Source organism: Citrus sinensis, chromosome 7 (genome assembly GCF_022201045.2).
Source record: "Citrus sinensis cultivar Valencia sweet orange chromosome 7, DVS_A1.0, whole genome shotgun sequence".
NCBI classification, from domain to species: Eukaryota; Viridiplantae; Streptophyta; class Magnoliopsida; order Sapindales; family Rutaceae; genus Citrus; species Citrus sinensis.
In genome coordinates, this window is record NC_068562.1 from 10,086,237 (window position 1) to 10,108,317 (window position 22,081).

General features: G+C 31.3%; 2 protein-coding genes and 1 long non-coding RNA gene across 7 annotated transcripts in view; 2 read left to right on the forward strand and 1 right to left on the reverse strand.

The window, feature by feature from the left end:
• Positions 1 to 22,081, forward strand: part of LOC102612593 (protein MLN51 homolog) — a 62,444-nt gene that overhangs the window by 18,103 nt on the left and 22,260 nt on the right. The window lies entirely within an intron of this gene.
• LOC127903765 (uncharacterized) lies at positions 6,588 to 8,147 on the reverse strand. Of its 3 annotated transcripts, none has more exons than XR_008056527.1 (3): positions 8,069 to 8,147; positions 7,185 to 7,384; positions 6,588 to 6,977 (listed from the first exon to the last, which is right to left on the reverse strand). It is a non-coding gene; the product is annotated as an uncharacterized LOC127903765 (long non-coding RNA). The 3 variants fall into 3 exon arrangements; XR_008056528.1 differs by having other exon boundaries at positions 7,185 to 7,822; positions 8,069 to 8,131; XR_008056526.1 differs by lacking the exon at positions 8,069 to 8,147 and having other exon boundaries at positions 7,185 to 8,048.
• LOC102626235 (probable LRR receptor-like serine/threonine-protein kinase At3g47570) lies at positions 11,434 to 21,144 on the forward strand. 3 transcript variants are annotated; one of them, XM_052444499.1, is made up of 10 exons: positions 11,434 to 12,202; positions 12,302 to 12,373; positions 12,770 to 12,841; positions 13,974 to 14,045; positions 14,145 to 14,216; positions 14,614 to 14,685; positions 16,124 to 16,195; positions 16,295 to 16,366; positions 18,395 to 20,386; positions 20,516 to 21,144. In XM_052444499.1, the coding sequence occupies exons 1-10, from the start codon at positions 11,557 to 11,559 to the stop codon at positions 20,893 to 20,895; spliced, it is 3,522 nt and encodes a 1,173-aa protein (XP_052300459.1). In that variant the 5' UTR covers positions 11,434 to 11,556; the 3' UTR covers positions 20,896 to 21,144. The 3 variants fall into 3 exon arrangements, with proteins under 3 accessions (XP_052300459.1, XP_052300461.1, XP_052300460.1); XM_052444501.1 differs by lacking the exons at positions 13,974 to 14,045; positions 14,145 to 14,216; positions 14,614 to 14,685; XM_052444500.1 differs by lacking the exons at positions 14,145 to 14,216; positions 14,614 to 14,685; positions 16,124 to 16,195 and having other exon boundaries at positions 11,435 to 12,202; positions 20,516 to 21,142.

Genomic DNA, 22,081 nt, shown 5'->3' on the forward strand with positions numbered 1-22,081 from the left:
AAAATCTCACCAAGTTAGTATGATGATGTTGTGGGATTGTCTCGCCTAAGTTTTTAGCCTCATGACCTCCTTTATTAGAAAAAGTCTTAAGTGTTCTTACTCAATTATAGAATCATAATTTTACTTCAATAGAAGCCATAATTATTAAAATATATTCTTTGGATTAATTACTTATTTGATGTTGCTCTCTCTACCTTCATCTCCTTCTTTATGAAAAATTTATTGTAATACATGGGAGTATATATTGCATTGAATAAAATGAAATTCTTCAAAAATTAACAAATTCAGCTTTATTATAATCTAAAACAAAGTAAATAGAATAATACCCATCATGTAAAAATAAAAAATAAAATTTTTTATACCACTTGGAATTTATTTTAAATGTTTTGGTCAAATCTAAGAAGCCCAAACTTTGAACAATGATAATAAGTAAAAACTAATAATCTTATAATAAAAAGTAAGAAAAAAATAAAGTTGATTTAGCAGCTAAGAATAAAAAAAGAAAAATAGAAAGAGAGAGAAATTAGTTTAGGCTTTAACCATGGTTATAGTAGAGAAAAAAAATTAATTAAGAGTAATTTTATGACTTTTTAGAAATGAGTGAATTAAAATAATAAATTATAATTTGATAATTATCTTAATTAAAAAATGGGTGTTGAAATAAAATTAGTGAATTTAAATAGCCCGCCCAAAATCCAAACTCACATACCAATAATTTTCTAATTTACATAAAATTTTTCTATATGTTTGATAAAATTTGATTCGCAATTGGTCTAATGGAGAAACAACCAGCAAAAAAATAAAATGAATGCAATTACATGGAAATTTGAAAAGAGCAGTAGATGACATTTATGTGCAAGCAAAATGCAAAATTGCATTCTGTTTGTGGGATCCTGGAAAAAATAAAAGAAAGAAAACAGAGTAAGACGCTGAGACTGGGGGCTTTAATATTTTTCTAGATGCTTCCATGGCAGATTCTCGTTGGTTCATTTTTCTTTACGCCTTAGATTCTAATCATTCTATGATTCAATTTCAATCAAATACGACAAACAAAAGAAGCTTTTAAGCCTGCAGCTGAAATAGATGGCACTTTAATTTTCAGCTGAGAATCAAATGAAATAGATGGTAAGATTATTATTATTGAGCTTGATAACTGATAAGGCTATAGAAAATTCAATATCCAGATCGGATAAGGATCCAATAAATTATAAAATATTGCGGCTCAAAGCCCATATGATCATGGGCCACCACTTGCTCATGCTTTGAACCAAAATTTTCTAATGAAGTGAGGTTGGAAGCTAAAAGGGGCAAGTAATGAAATGGGGTTCATCATATATTGAGCCCAACGGGACAAGATCATCATTTAATTCCCTCCTCTTGTCGATAGATATTTGCCGAATTTTTTCATTTAAAAAATATTATATTGGTTAATAGAATTTGAAGTTTTACAAAATATAAGTTTAATTTTAAAAAATTATATTTTCTAATTTAAAATTTTCATTTGGTGGTTGTGTTTGAAAAAATTTTTAGGTATACTCGGACATACTCTCTTATTATTCATTGAATTTGGGCATTTAAACATATTAGTATGCAGTATTTTTAGGTAATTAGCAGAGAAGTATACGTGACAAAAATATAACATGTGAAACAATACACAATGAAATTATCTACAATTTTCCATTGACTTAGTCAACTCTTCATTAATTTCATTGACTTGATCAACTCATGATCTAACTTGACAACTTAAAAATTAAATTATGCTAGTAATTCCGTAAAATTAAAATTTATCTCTCAAAATTGATAAATATTGTGTCACTTTGTCAAATTACTTAGGGTAAAAGCTCTGTGGCTAAAACCTTTTAAGATTAGATGTATGCTAATTGAGAAGGACAAGACACAAAACACAAAAGAATCAATGAATGCCACATCATGTAACACTAACACTACTTACTCTTAACAAATTCTTACAAACGTGATTCATGAAATTAACTTGACCTTTTGTCTAAAAAAGGCCTAAAGAAACATGCCAAGCAACAAATAAAGTAGTCCAAACGTGATTCATGAAACTTGATAGGCACTATCTAAATAGTATTAATATGGCAACCAAAAACATGCGCACAAAGTAGACTTTCTTGGACGATCCATGCCAATCAGCAAATAAAGTAGTCCAAACGTGATTCGTGAAACTTGACTTCTTGTCTAAAAAGGCCTAAAGAAACAAGACCAAAAGTTCCATGCAATAGCAATATGGTGGCCACAATGCACTTTTTAAGCCATTTTTCAAAACTAAGTTTCTTCGTTTCACATGCACTATTCAAGCAATTTAACATTTTCTCCTTCCCCTGAAAGCTATTGGAGAAAAATTAGTTTCTTAAATTTTAATAAAAACTTTTAGAACCGATCTCATACAATAGATAAGAATTCTTACTCTGGAAATCATACCTTGAAAATCTGAGAAGATGTACAATCTTTGTTTTTTTTCCGTTGAACTGATTTAGGCTCCCAGATCACGATTTGTCACCACCACACCTGTTAGATCATGATCCGTCACCACCACGCCTGTTAGATCACGATCTGTCACCACCATGCTTGTTAAATCACGATTTGTCACTAAAGATCTTCCAAGTTATGACTCAGATTTGATCTGCACTTGACGTGTGGGCACCTTTATCACTACTAAAGCAACTAGCAAGAGAAAATTTTTCTCTCAAAATTAAAGAGAAAAATTCTTTTTCTCTAAATTGTATAATACGACTCTATCTTTTTTCTTTAAAGAAAATAAGTCTTTTTATATCTCCCTTTAGTGAAAACGCTACGCTCCAAATAATAAAAACCAAAAGTCATTTTACTTGCTTTTTCTATAGGGGGCCCACCTTATTAAATAACATAAGGTCCCTTACACACAAGCATATTAAATGGAGCCTCCCACTAAATGATATATTTAGATTTTTTACCCAAATAGCTAGTTATCTTGCTTATTAATTTAGTAGTGGTGCAGTCAATTAAATGAGCTAACATGTGGATCATTTGGAAACATATAATAGTGGCTACAATAATTAGGCTTGTAATTAAACTAACCCAATCATTTAATTCTAAATCTACTCCACTAAAAGATTGGAACTGACCTCCATAATTGTATACTCGAATAATAATTCGTCCCAAACCACATTGATTTTTTTACTGCATAATCCTTTGTACCACATCGTTAATTAAATCAATATCTCAATTGTCCAATCAATTTAATTATATCTTGTTCTTTGATACTTACTAGTTTTCTCTAATGATCATTTTCAGCATACTAAATATGTTGACACACTCTGGCCAGAGAATTTTATGATCAAGTGCCGAAAACCCATTAAGAGATGTATTGTACAAATTCTATATTGTTAATCTATAACTCCAATACTCATAATTGCTCCCACCAAGATACCGGGTAATCTTGACTACAAGTGTGTGTCGTGCCCATTGGTAACTGAAATAAAAATCAATTACAATCATGAAATTATAACTAACTCAAGATTAAAATTATAGTAAAATCAATGCCTATGAGATTTAATAAGTCTGACAGTCATTTCAAGGTTAATTAAATCTTATATGTGATCCAATTCAATGTAGTCAAACTACATCAGTAAATTCATGCATGATTAAGACAAATCATTCAATGAATTTACTACAGTCTAAACATAAATAGAACACTCAACTATATTTATTAACTGCAAACTTAATTTATTTAATTATAAGATAACTTGTATTTATGTCTTCTGTGAATCCATATAATAATCACATAAATACATATAATATGATTAAACAGATCTTATTCAATATATTTATGCAATTGAAAATATCTCAAATATTTTATTAATCAGAAAATTAATTTACTTTAAAAGATCACATAATCCCAACAAAATTAAATTGATACTCAGCAAGACCACGTCACAATGCATCACTTTTGGAAAGTAATTTAGCAATTTCCAATGCCTTAGCTGATTAATGGCTTGACCATGTGACGATTGGTCCACATTATGCACATAGCAAGATCAAAGAAAATATCACAGCTAGCTCGACGACTACTAGCCAAAATAAGAAGACAATGACGGCCAGTTACAAACTCTTTACGAAGGAAATATGAATATCCCTCCTAATCACTTTCTTATATTATCATTATTTTGTACATATAACAGAACACGTTCTCTCTTGTAAAGAAGTCAAGAAAACGGTTTTAGTTTTCATATCAATAATGGAATCCAAAATCTTTCACAGCTTGCTTCTCCTTTGGACGCTTGAAAGACTTTCTTACCTGGCTAAAACTGTGAAAATTGTTCAAACTAATTTGATTGAAAACTTTCTGACACTATAATGTATTATGTATATGAAGGCTACATTAAAATGTGGAATAAAAATGAGTGCTTATATTAAAAAACAATCAGTCTCATTGCGTCCTCTTTCATTGACATAGGTAATTTGCGGTCAACTCGTGGCACTCTTATTGACACGCAAAGAACTTACATGAGGAGTTGTTTGATTTTATGTTTCAAATTAAGTACCATAGCATTACTACTTCTATAAATAACTCATTTGAGCTTCGAGCCTGTTATTTGTATTTTACGTTTTTGTTTCTCTTCATAAAGATTTTTTTTTTCCATTCTCTTTTTCTTCCACTTTCTCGACTCCCAAACACCACCAGTCTTTGATTTTCCTAGAGTATTAACTGTCCGTTTACACGAACATAGACCGACTGTTTGTCTAATTACTGTCAAGAAACAGCATACTCTGTCTCGGGGTCTCTTCGTTTATTGACTTCTCACTTGTGAACGGGCTTATTAAAGGGCGTTCCTTCCTTCAAGAAAGAATGCCAAGAAAGTACCATCCATTAGACACGTTAAGAATTATTTTACATTAAAAATGATAATAATCATAATAATCGGTTTAGTGCTACCCCGTTATTAGGTCATGAGTGTCCGATTGTCTTCGCTTTCATTGACTTCGCAACTGTGAATTCTAAGCCGAGTTAAGGATTGACAAAATGTTATAACCCATAAAGCACGGATAATTAATTAATGGGCCACTGATTTCTTCTTTAAAGGCTAATTCTTGGGAAAGATCAGAAAGTTCTCAAATAAAAATTCGGCTTTGTGGAAATTAAATTAAAAGCAATTAAGCATTATAAATTACTTAACAGCTTAATCGAGTTTGGTTTTGAAAAATATATCTTTAGATCTCTTGTAATTAAAGATAATTATCATATTACCGTCTCAAATGGACCGATTTCAATCAAATGAAATCTAGAAAATTGAGCAGCTCATTGATGTATTTGGTCGAACTTGTGTCAGAGTCTTCGTTTTAGAAGAGTGCACAGCAGCTGCCAGGTCCACTTGGCAGTTGGCACGCCAAAAATTTTCTGTTGACCAATAATTTTGAAAGGGATATTATTAATTTACTATCAAATATTTTCGAACACATCACTTTACTATCAAAATTTTTTGACAATAATTTTTTGTCACTTAATATTTCAATTTTTATCATTTTATCATCAAAAAATAGTAAATGCATGCTTAGTGTAAGTTATCCATAAAAATGGTTGTTGAATTGTCTTGTTTCTCATTTGGTTTAATTTTCATAAATTCGACTCACACAATTCAATTATGTGTGAAGAGTTTTTTTTGGGAAAAATCTGGTCTTCCATTTACTAGAATCAGGTCTGAATGATTTTATTATTTTTCTTTTGTTTGAAATATACGTGGAAAATGTTGAACACTTTGTAGGATTTAGAAGAATTTGAAAGTTTGAATGCATATAGTTTACTATCCATCAGATAATGCATATTCTGTATTTTATGAAATCAAAGCTGGTTGATTGAGAAATGGACCTTATTACATGTCATAAGATTTTACAGTGCTTTCTAATGGAGCAAAATAAAATGATTCTTACCTGGACAGAAAATTAGAAACGAAAAGGAGGGTTACTGATCCACAGAGTTGTTATTTACGAGAAGCACATAGATATTGCACTTAATTTATTATCCATCTGTATTGTTTAGATGACACTGAAGTATTACCTAAATTAGCCTTTCAAAACTTCATTTTCAAAAATCTATGGTTGTGATGCGTCTCTATAAACTCACTCGTACAAATTCTATCTTTTAGTATTTTTGTGTATTTTTGTGCACGTACAAGTAGCATTACATGTCATTAGCAATTAGTCTAGAGTGTTCTGATTTTTTCTAATAAGTAGCATTACATGTCATAAGATTTTTTCTGATTTTTTTTCACATATTCAATTTCTCTTCCATTTTCCCGACTCCCAAACACCACCTATCCTCGGTTTTCTAGAGTATCAGCTATCTCTATCTACAAACACAAAACTGCTATTTACTTTCAAGAAACAACGTATTCTGTGGCTTATTGACGCGCACGGGGCTAATTGTCTCCTCTTTCATTGACTCTGTCAATTCATGACTTTGACGCGCACGGTAGCTGCTAACTGCCTTCGCCATTGGACGTGCAAAACACTTTCTTGAGTCGGGTTAAAATTAATTGATCATTTTATTTGGTGATAATGACTTAGTTGTCAAGTCATGAGTTTGATGATGAGGAGGACGAAAAATATTATTTTATTATTTAAAGTAAGACTATCAATTATTTCCAGAGTGCTGATAGATGCCCCGGGTCAAACCCCGGGTCAAGCCCCGAATCTTTAATAAAACGACGCCGTTTTGTTAATTTTTTGGGTCGTTTCAATTTTTTTTTGAAACAACGTCGTTTTGCTTGAGCATTCTAGCTCTGTATCAAACTCATCTTTCTCTTGTAATAAAGAAACAGAAAAAACTCATCTTTCTCTTTCGATTTTTCACTTCACCACATAACCCAACTACATAACCCCAACTGCAAAATCCCTCAAGCTGTTATCTTCCTTCTGCATAAACGATCTTTCTCTTTCAGTCTTGTTATGCCAAAACACTAGAAAGAAATATCATGTACCTGCAGAATTGAATAAATAATTGAACAAGGGAGGCTGGCAGATTTAGTTAAAGCGTGATGTCCAAAGTGACAGTTCCACATATGGCAAACTTCCCAAAGGATTGCTAGTTCCATCCCATTATAATTTGAAAACAATGATTATGTAGTTGAAAACAGATTTAGTTTTTATATAATATGTTGAGTCGAAAATTGCAATTTATTACTTACAATTACTAATCTCTGTCACTGGTGGCAGTGGTGATGGTAGTGGCGGTGGTTGGCTGTCGGTGGTGGTTGTTTCAGTGGCTGCGTACGCATGGATTCTGGATTCTGGATGGTGGATTGAGGACTTTGAATGGCTGTGCTGCACTTAATCGATAAAGAAAAGGGGCTTGGCAAAACGGTGTGTTTCATTTTCGGGGTCTGACCTGGGATTTGACCCGAGACAAACATCATTTTCCTTATTTCCATGGTCATCTTATTTTCTAAAATAACTAAATGGAATCTTACAGAATTAGAGTGCTTGACTTCTTCATACAGTGCTTGACTTCTTTTTACAGAATTATAAAGTGAAAAAAGAAATTAAGAAATTAAATACTTTTCATGCGAGTGGAGAAGATTGGGTAGCGATTACATTAAATAAATAATAATAATTTAAAAGTACAGCACTTTAATAATCTGATTCCCAATCATATCGGTATAAAAAATTCTGTAGATTTATTGAATAACTATTGATTTTACTTTTGTAATTTCTTTCTAAAAGTAAGGTAAACATTTTTATTTTCTTTGCATTCGAGCTTTCTTTCTTTTGCGCTGGCCTTCACACTCTTGACCGTATTTCATGGGGCACATTCAATCTCAATCTTCTGCAAGTTTGTGGCAGTTTTTTTAATTACGAACTTTTGTAGGATTTTATGGAGATGATACTTTTATATACATTTTTCTTTTCTTTTTTTCTTCCGTGAACAAATTAAAAATTTATTTTTTGTCATCATGACTAGTGAAGTAGTAGAATTGAATTACTTATAATTAAAAGAACTAAAAACAACTAAAATTGGAAATAACACTAATTTTATTAATGAAAATAATTATACAAAATATTAAAAACATACCTGGAAATCAAGATTACAAGGAGATGGAGAGAATTTGAGAAGAAGAGAGTTGTAGAGAGATGATTAAAATATAAAAATGAGGCTCTATTTATAGAAAAATAAACTCATAATCCAGTGCTTTGCAGTCCATCATAGGCTTCATGCATGTGCTCCTCACAACCCTTAGATCAAGATCCAATGGCTGGTCAAACTTCAAAAGTCAACATCACACATGGCATCATTTGACTCGTCCGATTTGCCCAAAGAACGGTTGAGATTTGGCGGGTTAATGGGTGGATCGGGTCGACCCGAATACAAAGATTCGGATCCTCCAACTTGCTTCACCAACCATTGCCACGTGGCACAATCATAGCCATTGAATCATGAACAGTTGAGATTTAGTCAAGATTGTCAGTTATCCCATGCACTCATATCTATTGTAAGCTCATTTCATCATCCAATCAGTGCTCGGTCAACAGGAAAAGTCAACTTTTTTTACGCAAGCCTAATTTTAAGCCGATCTTGACTGATCTTAAGGTTTTCGGACCTCCGGAATCCAAATTTGACCTCCGTTTATCTGTTTGGAGCCTCGAAGTACGTGAAATTAATATTTTTCCTAATAAACACATAAAAATACACAAAATTAAATATATTTAAAACATAATTAATAATTCATAATATATTACATAAACACAAATATAAATTATAACATAAGCATAAAATAACATATTATCGCTTGATAATTAAACAATTTTTAATACTAATCAACTCCAAAAGACACGTTAATTTAGAGTCTTCAAATAAGATTTATTTCCCACTCTTCAATATTGCCGAGTGAGTTTCTCACTCTTCTGTTAATATTTTATTATTATTTATTGAAAAGATAAGACTGCAATAATTATTATTTATGTTTCCTTTAAAAAACATAACAGCAATTCAATTTGATAGTAGGAAAGATTTAATTAAAATAATATTAACTTATTCTTATTTGATGAGTCTTTGGGAGGAGATTATATTTTTCTATACACTTATTTGCCACATCAGTAAGCAAATTAAAATTTGAAGAATAAAATCTTAAAAGTCTTTTGGAGATGCTCTTAGTAGGCCGTTACAGATGCCATACTAGCAAGCGTGCTATGACTGATTGCTATTTGCACGTAAAATTTGCCCAAAACAAATAGAATGAGAATACTTGTACGAAAGGACAAGATTAATAAAGTGAATAAATTTTACCTTTTAGTGAATGCTTCTTGTCTTTTAGAGTTTTAGTGCATTTTCGTGTGTAATTTTATGTGCAAATAGCATTACTCATTAGTAATTAGTCTAGAGTGTTCTAATTTCTTCTAATAAGTAGCTGATTTGAGCTTAAGACTTGTATTTTAAGTTTTTACTACTTTCTAATAAAGATTTTCTCTGTTCTTTTTTACTTTCACTTTCTCTTCCATTTTCCCGACTCCCAAACACCACCAATCCTTGATTTTCTAGAGTACGGCTATGCAGTTCTACAAACACGAAACTGCTGTTGGTCCAATTACTTTCAAGAAACAACGTACTCTGTGGTTTATTGACTTGTGACATGGGCAAATTAGTCACGGTCCGATTCTCTCCTCTTCCACTGACTCTGTCAATTCATGACTTTGGCACACAGTAGAAGCCAGCTGCCTGCTCCATTTGACGTGCAAAAAACTTTCTTGAGTCGGGCTAAAATCGATTAATTATTTTGTTTGGTGATGATGAGTTAGTTGTCAATTCATGAGTTTGATGCAGTGAAACACTTAACGCTCTCTTGTGATGAGTAGGAGAAAAGCCAGCGATGATGAAGAGGACTAAAAACATTATTTTGTTATTTACAATAAGGCTATCAATTATATATTCCAAAATAATTGGGTTTGGATGGTCATTTTGTTTTCTAAAATATCCAAATGGAAACAGAATTTATAAAGTGGGAAAATCAAGAAATTAAATACTCTTCATATAGTGGAAGGAGATTTGGTTGCCGTTATACTAAATAAAAGAAAAATAAAGTAAAATAACAATACTTTAATAATCTCATTCCCAATCGTACCGGAAATAAAATTTTCTGTATATTTATGAAATAATTACTGATTGGTGCAAGAGATTGGTGGGACTCATTTGATTCAAGAAAAACAATCAGTCTCATTTGATACGCAAAGAGCTTTTCTACTCTGTAGCCAATATTTTGATGAATGTGACGTTACTGGTTTGTATAATTTGTTGGATATTATCTCAATTTTACTTCTGTAGGTTTGTGGTTTGTATATTATCTCAATTTTTAAAAAAATGTAATTGCAATTATCAAACACGACTAATCCCAACAATTTATCCAAAAAATTTTGTTTCAAGAAATGTAGCATTTATGATAGAATGGCTAATTTTTTCAATCGACTTTCTGGACAAATGATAATTTTTTGATAGAAATATTACTTACTTATTACAGGAAGAAAATTATAGAATAATTTTTTGAATTAATAGTATTACTTTACGATAACACTATCACAATATAATTTTTTTTAAAAAATAAAGTTATTCTTTAAATTTCGCACTACTATTCCTACTTTTCTTGTTATACTACTTAATGGCACTGGTGAAGCCTCGAATTATCAAACAAAAGGCAAAAATAGTTCAATATCTGCTGTCCCACTGAGCATTGTTAAATTCATACGATAAAATGAGTACTTATATTAAAAAAACAATCGGTCTCATTACGTGCTCTTTCATTGACATAGGCAAGTTGCGGTCAACTTATGGCACTTTTATGAATTTTCAAGACTGGTGAATTTTTCAAATTTCAAAGAAAAAAATACAGAAATGTAATTTCAATTTATCCAAAAATTTGAGTTTCACGGAATATAGCATTTGTTATATGTCATGTTAACATAGAGAAGAAAATTTTAAAAACTTCTTTTTGGATGAATAAAAGTATTTTCTGATAAATATTTCGCAATCATATTTAAAAAATTTCACTCCTCTTGGTACATAATTTAAGAATTTAACATTATAAATTAATCTTTTTAACCAAAGTAATAATCTCTCCTCGGGTCTGCAAATGCTAAAATTTAATATTATATCTGTTGATGATATTTGCTCCAAATTCACGAAAATAAAATTTCGAACAGAATTATGAAATTCGTTACTAGAAATTTGTATAAAAGTTGTGAGAATAGAAGGTTTGATCATAGGAAATTAATATATCCTTATCCGATGCAAAAATGATTGTAAAGAAAAACAAAAGTCACGGGCTTATTTAGAAGAAAAGAAAAAATTACATTCCATTTTCCAGTTATTAAAGTAATTCTAAAATCGCTAGGATCACAAAGGATAGGCTTTCGTTGACTGAGGTCAGCCTTAACGCATGCCGGTCTTTTTCTCCTCTACATTCTTAAAAATTTTGGTTTCACTATAAATACTCGGTATATAGCAAACTTATAAGTGTTCTTGCATTACCAATCCAACTAAGCACACGCTTACAATATAAATACTCTCATCTCATGGAAAGAGTTCATTCTCTCAGGATGATGAGCAGATTTCTCTTACTCCATTGTTTGATTCTTATTTCCTTATTTATCGCGGCAGCAGCAGCCAACACAAGTTCTACTATCACAGACCGAGATGGTTTGTTAGCCCTGAAAGCTCACATAACTCATGATCCGACCAATTTCTTGGCTAAGAATTGGAACACAAGTACTCCTGTCTGTAATTGGACAGGTGTCGCTTGTGATGTCCATAGCCATAGAGTCACAGTCTTGAATATTTCAAGCTTAAATCTCACAGGCACCATCCCTTCTCAACTTGGGAATCTTTCTTCTCTGCAATCACTCAATCTCAGTTTTAATCGACTTTCTGGTTCCATTCCCTCCGCCATCTTCACCATGTATACACTGAAAAATGTTAGCTTCCATGAAAATCAGCTCTCTGGGCAAATTCCTGCAAATATTTGCAGTAGTCTTCCTTTTCTTGAATTTTTTTCTTTGTCCAAAAACATGTTCCATGGCGGAATACCGTCCACTCTATCAAATTGCACATATTTAAGAATCTTAAGTCTGGCATACAATGATTTCTCGGGAGCCGTACCTAGAGAAATCGGTAATTCGACCAAACTTAAGATATTATATCTTGGCCGTAACAGACTCCAAGGTGCGCATGATCACGAAGTTTAATTATGAAAATTGTTGCATAAGTTGTAGTATGAATAATGTTCCATAATACAGTTTACACACGTTGATTAATTTGCAGGAGAAATTCCTCGAGAGTTTTGCAATCTTACGGAATTGGAGCAGATGTCGTTGGCAGGCAACAATCTCCATGGCATGATTTTAAACTTTTTGCTATTTTATTTTAGCTATGCTTGCTTCTGTATTCATTCGCTTGTTCTTTGATTATGCGATGGTTTATTGTTTTTCTTTCAGATAGAGATAAAGCTCCATGTCTCCCCTCACTCATTTCATTCTTTAAATTATGCAGATAAAAAAAAAAGAATGTTCTGTAATTTTCTTTTGTCATATTACCACTTCCATTTTGAAGCTTCCAATTAAGTCGATGAAAATAAATGATGTTTCATTCTTATTCTTGTCAGCCTAATTCTTATATAATTGAAGAGTAAATTGTTATTACGATATTCGTCGGCCAATAAATTCTTCTTTTTTTCCCCCAAATATGAGTGATCAAATTGTTTGCGCATATATAAATGTACTTAATTTGCAGGAGGTATTCCACGGGAATTGGGGAATCTTACAAAATTGGAGAGGTTACAACTGTTCGAGAATAACTTGACCGGTAACTTTCTTTACAATATATGTACGAGACATCTTCCGCTTTTTATTAGAAATTATAAATTCAAGTTAAATCTTAATTAAAAGATTTCAAGTCTCTCATTACATATTCTCACATGAGGATGTGTCGTTACCATTATCTAACATTATTCCGTTTTTTATTAGAAATTAGTTTGTGTTAATTCAAAATTCGGTAGCATTTAAAGAAATTAAAAACACGTGGAATAAATCGTCAATTTTTCTTCTTTACTGAATTTTGATTTCTCAAAAATAATCTTGACAAGTATGCCTCACTAATGATATGCATGTGTGACAACTTCATAAAATATTTTACATGGAATCACTAATTATCTCTAAAAATGCGATCAGTGATACATAATTTCTTAACAAGCACCATACCAAAAGAAATCAACAATTTTATTAATCTTAAAGAGTTACATCTTCATTGCAATTATGACATAAATTTTTAGTCATCAATCACATAATATTTTATCTTAACGGATGATTCAGTCTTGGAATTTATAATATCTTGAAGGTTAGTAGCTTTGAAAATAAGAAATTGTTCATTTGCTAAAAAGTTAACTTAGTATTTAAGTTTTCCAATAAAAGCGTTGAGAACTGGCGCTCCATAGTATTTCAGCAGATAAATATGAAAAATAGGCTAGAAGAAATTATTTTACTGAAATAAGAGTTAAAAAGAGAGGAGAAGTACAGTACTCATGACTTAGGTTTGCTGTGTGAGCTTATTCTACTTGGGCTTTGGGCTTGATTACGCCCGTTATAATAATAGGCTTTTACTTTCACCACACATGATGATTTCTTAACCTTCCCAATTAGGTTATAGCAATTTATATATAAATAACTAAAGCATACTAAAGCTAGCATTGATGTATGGATGAATGGTGTAAAAAGTGTATCTGTTTTCATGTATTATTTATTCTCTAAAACATATCTGAATACAATTCTTTCAAAATACTAAGGAAATAGCACATGAAATCGGAAATATTTTATTGCGATGAAAATTCGTATATTCATTGTCGTAGAACATATAAAATAGACTATAAATTTATTATTCTTTGAAACAAACCTGATTATAATTCCTTCAAAATTAAGTTTGTCATTAAATGATTTCTCAGGAGCCCTACCAAAAGAAATCGGGAATTTGACCAAACTCAAGGAATTATCTCTTAACCATAACAGGCTCCAAGGTGCGCATGATCACAGAGTTTAATTATGAAAATTGTTGGATAAGTTGTAGTATGAATAATGTTCCATAATACAGTTTACACACGATGATTAATTTGCAGGCGAAATTCCTCGAGAGTTTGGCAATCTTGCCGAATTGGAGCTGATGTGGTTATCAGAAAACAATCTCCAAGGTATGATTTTAAACTTATTGCAATTTTATTCTAGCCTCTGCTTGCTTCTGTATTCATTCGTTTGTTCATTAATTATGCTGTGATTAATTGTTTTTCTTTCAGATAGAGATAAAGCTCCATGTCTCTCCTCACTCATTTCATTCTTTAATTTATGCAGATAAAAATTAAAAAAAAAATGTTTTGTAATTTTCTTTTGTCATATTGCCACTTCCGTTTTGAAGCTCCCAATAAGTCGATGAAAATGAATGATGTTTCATTCTTATTCTTGTCAGCCTAATTCTTATATAAATGAAGAGTAAATTGTTATTACGATATTCGTCAGCCAATAATTTTTTTTTTTCCCCCAAATATGAGTGATCAAATTGTTTGCGCATATATAAATGTACTTAATTTGCAGGAGGTATTCCACGGGAATTGGGAAATCTTACAAAATTGGAGATATTACATCTGTGGAAGAATAACTTGACCGGTAACTTTCTTTACAATATATATACGAGCCATCTTCCGCTTCTTAATTAATAGATTTCAAGTCTCTCATTATAAATTCTCATATGAGGATGTGTCGTTACCTCTATCTAACATTATTCCGTTTTTTATTAGAAATTAGTTTGTGTTAATTCAAAATTCTGTAGCATTTAAGGAAATTAAGAACACGTGGAATAAATCGTCAATCTTTCTTCTTTACTGAATTTGGATTTCTCAAAAATTATCTCAACAAGTATGCCTCACTAATGATATGCATGTGTGACAACTTCATAAAATATTTTACATGAAATCACTAATTATCTTTAAATAATCAGATATGCCATCACTGATACATAATGTCTTAACAAGCATCATACCAAAAGAAATCAACAATTTTATTAATCTTAAAGAGTTACATCTTCACTGCAATTATAACATAAATTTTTAGTCATATCGCATAATATTTTATCTTAACGGATGATGTTCAGTCTTTGAAAATAAGAAATTGTTCATGTGCTAAAAAGTTAACTTAGTATTTAAAGTTTTCCAATTGAAAATTTTGAAAAAAGCGTTGAGAACTGGCGCTCCATAGTATTTCAGCGGATAAATATGAAAAATAGGCTAGAAGAAATTATTTTACTGAAATAAGAGTTAAAAAGAGAGGAGAAGTACAGTATTCATGACTTCGGCTTTTTGTGTGTGCTTATTCTACTTGGGCTTTGGGCTTGATTACGCCCGTTATAATAATAGGCTTTTACTTTCACCACCCAATTAGGTTATAGCAATTTATATATAAATAACTAAAGCATGCTTAATGTCACGGGACGAGAGGTTTCGAACCCGTGCGGCACTCTCGCATCCCATACTACGAGAGTAAGCCTAGTGGAAATGGCACAATGTCGACTGGTTTCGCCCTGCCTTGGGTTCATCAGGAGAACGGCTTCAGTTCCCAACCAGTGTGCGTCAGGATTTTCTTAGACCCCTCTTCAGCATTAAGTCCTCGACTAGCGACAAGCTCCCCAAACTCAACCGGGTCGGCCTGCCTGAACTCCAAAGAGTCTAGGGCATTGTATTCCCCACACACACATTCCTGAAGCACATCTCCAACAATCAGCACAACCATCATCGACACTAGCGTACAAGCGCATATCTTGGGTGCCACGATTGCGGTCCGTGACATTAAGCTAGCATTGATGTACGGATGAGTGGCGTCAAAAGTGTATCTGTTTTTATGTATTATTTATTCTCTAAAACATATCTAAATACAATTCTTTCAAAATACCGACGAAATAGCACATGAAATCGGAAATATTTTATTGCGATGAGAATTCGTATATTCATTGTAGTAGAACATATAAAATAGAGTATAAATTTATTATTCTTTGAAACAAACCTGATTATAATTCCTTCAAAATTAAGTTTGTCATTAAATGATTTCTCAGGAGCCCTACCAAAAGAAATCGGGAATTTGACCAAACTCAAGCATTTATCTCTTGACCATAACAGGCTCCAAGGTGCGCATGATTACAGAGTTTAATTATGAAAATTGTTGCATAAGTTGTAGTATGAATAATGTTCCATAATACAGTTTACACACGATGATTAATTTGCAGGCGAAATTCCTCGAGAGTTTGGCAATCTTGCCGAATTGGAGCTGTTGTCGTTATATGAAAACAAACTCCAAGGTATGATTTTAAACTTTTTGCAATTCTTATATTGTTGAAGAATTAATTGTTATTATGACATTTTGAGATTAATTGTCATAGGAGGATGTGTTGTTATTACTATTTAACATTATCTCGTTTTTTATTAGAAATTAGTCTGTGTTTATGCAAAAAAATTTAGCTTCTAAAAAAAGTATAAAAACACATGGAATAAATCGAAAATCTTTCTTCATTACTGAATTTGGATTTCTCAAAAACTACCATGATAGTTATGTTAGTGTCTTACTAATGATATGCATGTGTGACAGCTTCATAAATTATTTTACATGGAAAATATGAAAAATAGACTTGAAAAAAAATTATTTTACTGAAATAATAGTTAAAAAGAGTGGAGAAATACAATACTCATGACTTAGGCTTGCTGTGTACTTATTTTGCTTGGGCTTCGGGCTTGATTACACACGGTTGAACACTTACATCCCCCGACATAGGCTTTTAGGGATGAGTGGCGTTAAATGTTTATCTACTTTTATGTATTATTATTCTTTGAAACAAATCTGATTATAATTCTTTTAAAATACAGATTAAATAGCACGTGAAATCGGAAAATATTTTACTGCGATAAGAATTCATATATTCATTGTACTAGCACATATAAAATAGACTATAAATTTATTTCCAAAATACATTCTTATCTTCATATAAATTTTACATTATTAATTTAAATTAATATTAAAATATGTTGTTTCTTTCACTATGTTATTTTATTTACACAATGATGTGACTATTGGAATTAATAATACTTTTAATTATTTTGTAAAAATATAAATTTAATACTTTGTTAACATTTTATCTACATATAATAATTAAACTGAAACTTGTATTTAAAAAATTCTAGTTACGCATATTCATTTCATGACATAAAGTGTATATTTATGCTAATTTACCATTATCAAAAAAATGCTTTGAGACAAATAATCTAATTTATATTTTTATATTTAAAATACTTGCATTTATTATATTTTGAAAAAAATTTATTTGCAATTATTTTAAACCGTTGGATTCAAATTTTCATTATTATTAAAGTCAAATGGTATAAATGTATAATAGTCAAAAACATATTTGTATGATCATTTTTCAATGTATAAATTTTCTTAGTTAGTAGGAAAATTAGAAATTGTTGATTTACTCATAAATAAATTTAATGTTTAGCATTTCAATTTTGGAAAATTTGAGCTACACGTTGATAACTTTGAATCGGTCGAGCCGAGTTTCACTTCCTTGATCCATGGACCAATTGAAAGTTCTATTCGAACTGAGTTTCCTGGTGCTTATAAAAAGCATTTCTTTTCCTTATCGCAGTAATTTATTCACAAATGAGTTGATTAGCATCGAAGTTACCTGAGAGTCTGAGACTATGTTAATAGGAGAAATTTGAAAAGAAATTATTTTACTGAACTAATTTATTTTATCTTGCTGTAACTGAAATACTACTTTTTTTTTGGGGCTATCACTGGGGCTTGATTTACTTTAATAGTAGCAGCCACCGACTTAGTCATTTTTTACTTCTCACCACACAATTTGATCTTTTAATTCGTTTTAACCACATAATCTATCTATCTATTTCTCACCTATTGCTTACTTAAAACGCATACATATTTTACCTACTAATTTTTACAAATATTAATCAAATATATTTTATTACGTTTCTCTCGTAACTGCTCCAAATGTGTACAATTAATACTTAACCCTCCCTTTTAATTTATTGTGCAATCTATCTATCACTTAAGTCACATATATATTTTACCTATATTTTACCCTAAAAAATATAAAAATAAAAGAAAAAGAATATGTGTAGCAATTTGCATATAACTAACAAAGCATTGACGGTGTGTAGCCTTTCAAAACTTCACGACTAGCTTTTCTTGTGTGTTAGTACTTGTAATAATTGTGTAGTGTATAAATGACATTTTATTATTAAAGTGTGTCCATTTTTAGATATTACTTATTATTTGAAAAATAAACTGAATATAATCATTTAAAATACAGGGGAGATACCACTTGAAATCGGTAATCTCCAAAATCTGGAGGAGTTGGGCCTTGGTCAAAACAAATTAATTGGTACTGTCCCAGTTGCAATCTTTAATGTGTCAACACTCAAATTTCTTGAGCTTCAAGATAATTCTCTCTCGGGAAGTCTTTCGTCCATCGTAGATGTCCGACTACCAAATCTTGAAAAGCTTCTTTTGTGGGGTAATAATTTTAGTGGCACAATTCCTCATTTCATCTTTAATGCTTCTAAGCTCTCTATACTAGAGTTATCACAGAACTCATTCGCCGATTTTATTCCCAACACATTTGGCAACTTACGAAACCTTCAGCGGCTGAAATTATATGATAATTATTTGACATCTTCAACTCCAGAGTTGAGCTTTCTATTCTCGTTGTCAAATTGCAAGTCTTTAACACATCTTTCCTTATCAAATAATCCACTAGATGGCATTCTTCCAAGGACGTCTGTCGGTAATCTTTCTCATTCTTTGAAAGAATTTTACATGTCCAATTGTAATGTTAGTGGCGGCATCCCTGAAGAGATCACCAACTTGACCAACTTGACAACCATTTTTTTTGGGGGCAATAAATTGAATGGATCAATTCCGATTACTCTCGGAAAATTACAGAAGCTTCAAGGTTTGGGTCTTGAAGATAACAAATTAGAAGGATCAATCCCAGACAATATTTGTCGTTTGACTGAACTGTATGAGTTGGAGTTGGGTGGCAATAAGCTTTCTGGATCAATCCCTGCATGCTTCAATAATCTGGCTTCTCTGAGGATACTGTCGTTGGGTTCCAATGAGTTAAATTCTATTCCCTTAACTTTTTGGAACCTTAAGGATATCTTGCAACTCAATTGTTCATCAAATTTTTTTACTGGCCCACTCCCATCGGAGATTGGAAATTTGAAGGTTTTGGTTGGAATTGATTTTTCGATGAATAATTTTTCAGGCGTTATCCCAACAGAAATTGGAGGCCTAAAAAATCTAGAATATCTCTTCTTAGGATATAACAGATTGCAAGGATCAATTCCTAATTCATTTGGTGACTTGATAAGTTTGAAATCCTTGAATTTGTCTAATAATAATCTCTCTGGAGTTATTCCTGCATCTTTAGAGAAACTCTCATATCTTGAAGATCTAAATCTTTCTTTCAACAAGCTGGAAGGAGAAATTCCTACGGGAGGATCTTTTGGAAACTTTTCAGCTGAATCATTTGAGGGAAATGAATTATTATGTGGTTCACCCAATTTACAAGTCCCGCCATGCAAAACTAGCATCCACCGCACATCATGGAAAAATTCTCTTCTCCTCGGGATTGTCTTGCCATTGAGTACTACATTTATGATGGTAGTCATTTTGTTGATCCTAAGATATCGACAGAGAGGAAAACGGCCATCGAATGATGCTAGTATGCCACTAGTAGCAATGTGGAGAACGTTTTCATACCTAGAACTCTGTCAAGCAACAGACGAATTCAGTGAAAACAATCTAATCGGCAAAGGGGGTTTTGGCTCTGTTTATAAGGCGAGACTTGGGGATGGGATGGAGGTTGCAGTGAAAGTTTTCAATTTGCAATGTGGAAGAGCATTGAAGAGTTTCAATGTTGAATGTGAAATGATGAAAAGTATTCGTCATCGAAACCTTATCAAAGTTATTAGCAGTTGTTCAAATGAAGAGTTTAAAGCGTTGGTATTAGAATACATGCCTCATGGAAGTTTGGAGAAGTATCTGTATTCAAGTAACTGCATTTTGGATATTTTTCAAAGATTGAACATAATGATAGATGTTGCATCAGCTTTGGAATATCTGCACTTTGGTTATTCAGCTCCAATAATTCATTGTGACTTAAAGCCCAGCAATGTATTATTAGATGATAATATGGTTGCTCATTTGAGTGATTTTAGCATCGCAAAATTGTTAGTTGGAGAAGATCAATCTATGACTCAAACACAAACATTTGCCACAATAGGCTATATGGCACCAGGTTTGTCAATATAAAAATTTTCTATTTCTTGTAAACTTCCTAATAAGTTATTTATGTTTCATGATCTTCATTAGATGAGGAAATTCTTATTAATGATATATCTTACTATGTAACTATTGCAATTCATAGAGTATGGAAGAGAAGGACGAGTATCCGCAAATGGAGATGTTTATAGTTTCGGGATTATGTTAATGGAAACTTTTACTGGGAAGAAACCCACAGATGAAATTTTTAACGGAGAAATGACATTAAAGCATTGGGTTAATGATTGGCTTCCCATTTCCACTTTGGAAGTTGTTGATGCTAATTTACTAAGTCAGGAGGACATACATTTTGTCGCAAAAGAGCAATGTGTGTCATTTGTCTTCAATTTGGCTATGGCGTGCGCTGTGGAATCTCCTGAGCAGAGAATCAATGCAAAAGAAATTGTGAAAAAGCTCTTAAAAATTAGAGACTCATTACTTAGAAATGTTGGAGGCAGATGTATAAGACAATCAAATTTAAATTGATTTTGCCCCTCCTTCATTGCTTGCTATCCTTTTCAGAGACTTGAACGGTTATCCTTCATACAAGTTTTTTTGATATGTTTTGTTATTGCTCTTGCTCATGTTTATTTCTCTCTTTCTTTAATTTGCGTGCATGTATTTTTTCGTGCTCTTTTATGTTTTTGTTGATTTGTATGTAGTTTGTTTTTAGGGGTAAGGTTGATTATGTCCTCCCCTAATTAGACTATCCTTTTTTTTTATTCAATAAAGCTTCTCTAATACTATCGAGGTTCATCAAAAGAAAATTTTTAATTAATTTTCTTTTCTATGTTAGATAATGAAATTCTAATCTTCATAATGAATAACTTCAATAATAGAGTGTAAGAGTATTAGTAGTTATGGTTGTTTTCTGAACCTGGAGTCAAGAGCAATTTAACAGCAACAAACAAGTCTCTTGTATTATAGGCAAAATTCTTTTCATTAATCTTATTTGTCTACATGTTCACCTATTTTCTCCATTAATCTTCGCTGAAGGTTTCATGCTTCCTCTTTGATAAAGGAAAATATTACTTGCGAATATTTCAATTGGACATAAGTGATTGTTTTGCCAACCATTTGATAAAATGGATATGAGTGGAGCTTTCAATCATTACCTCCACCAAAATCCTTACAACGCCACTTTTAAATTTTATTTTTTAAAATACATTCAATTTAATTTATAAAAAATAAATCCATTTGTTAAAATTAATCTTTTTCTCATAAATTTCAACATAAAAAATATATTTCTTTTAAATTTTTAATTATAAAATACATACAAATTCTAAATTATTTTATTATTTTCTTCTTATTATATAGTTTATATCTCCATAACTCTAAACTCCTATAATTTTTAAAACATATTTTTTAATTTAAAATATAAATATAGAATATAGAATGGAGTGAGTATAAAAAAACTTGTTAAAAGAATAATGCATTTAAGTATTTAACTGAATTTTAAATTAAAATAAGAAATAAATTAATTTATTTTTATTAGTTAAGTAATTTTCAATTGAAAAAGAGCTTTTAGTAACATTATTGAAATATGATTAAAATTCTATGAATTAAACATTTTCGTATAAGTACTAGTGATAATTACAGAGAAAGTACGATGAAGTGAAAAAACTTAAATATAAATACTCTAGTATAATTTTACACATGCAACTTATGAACC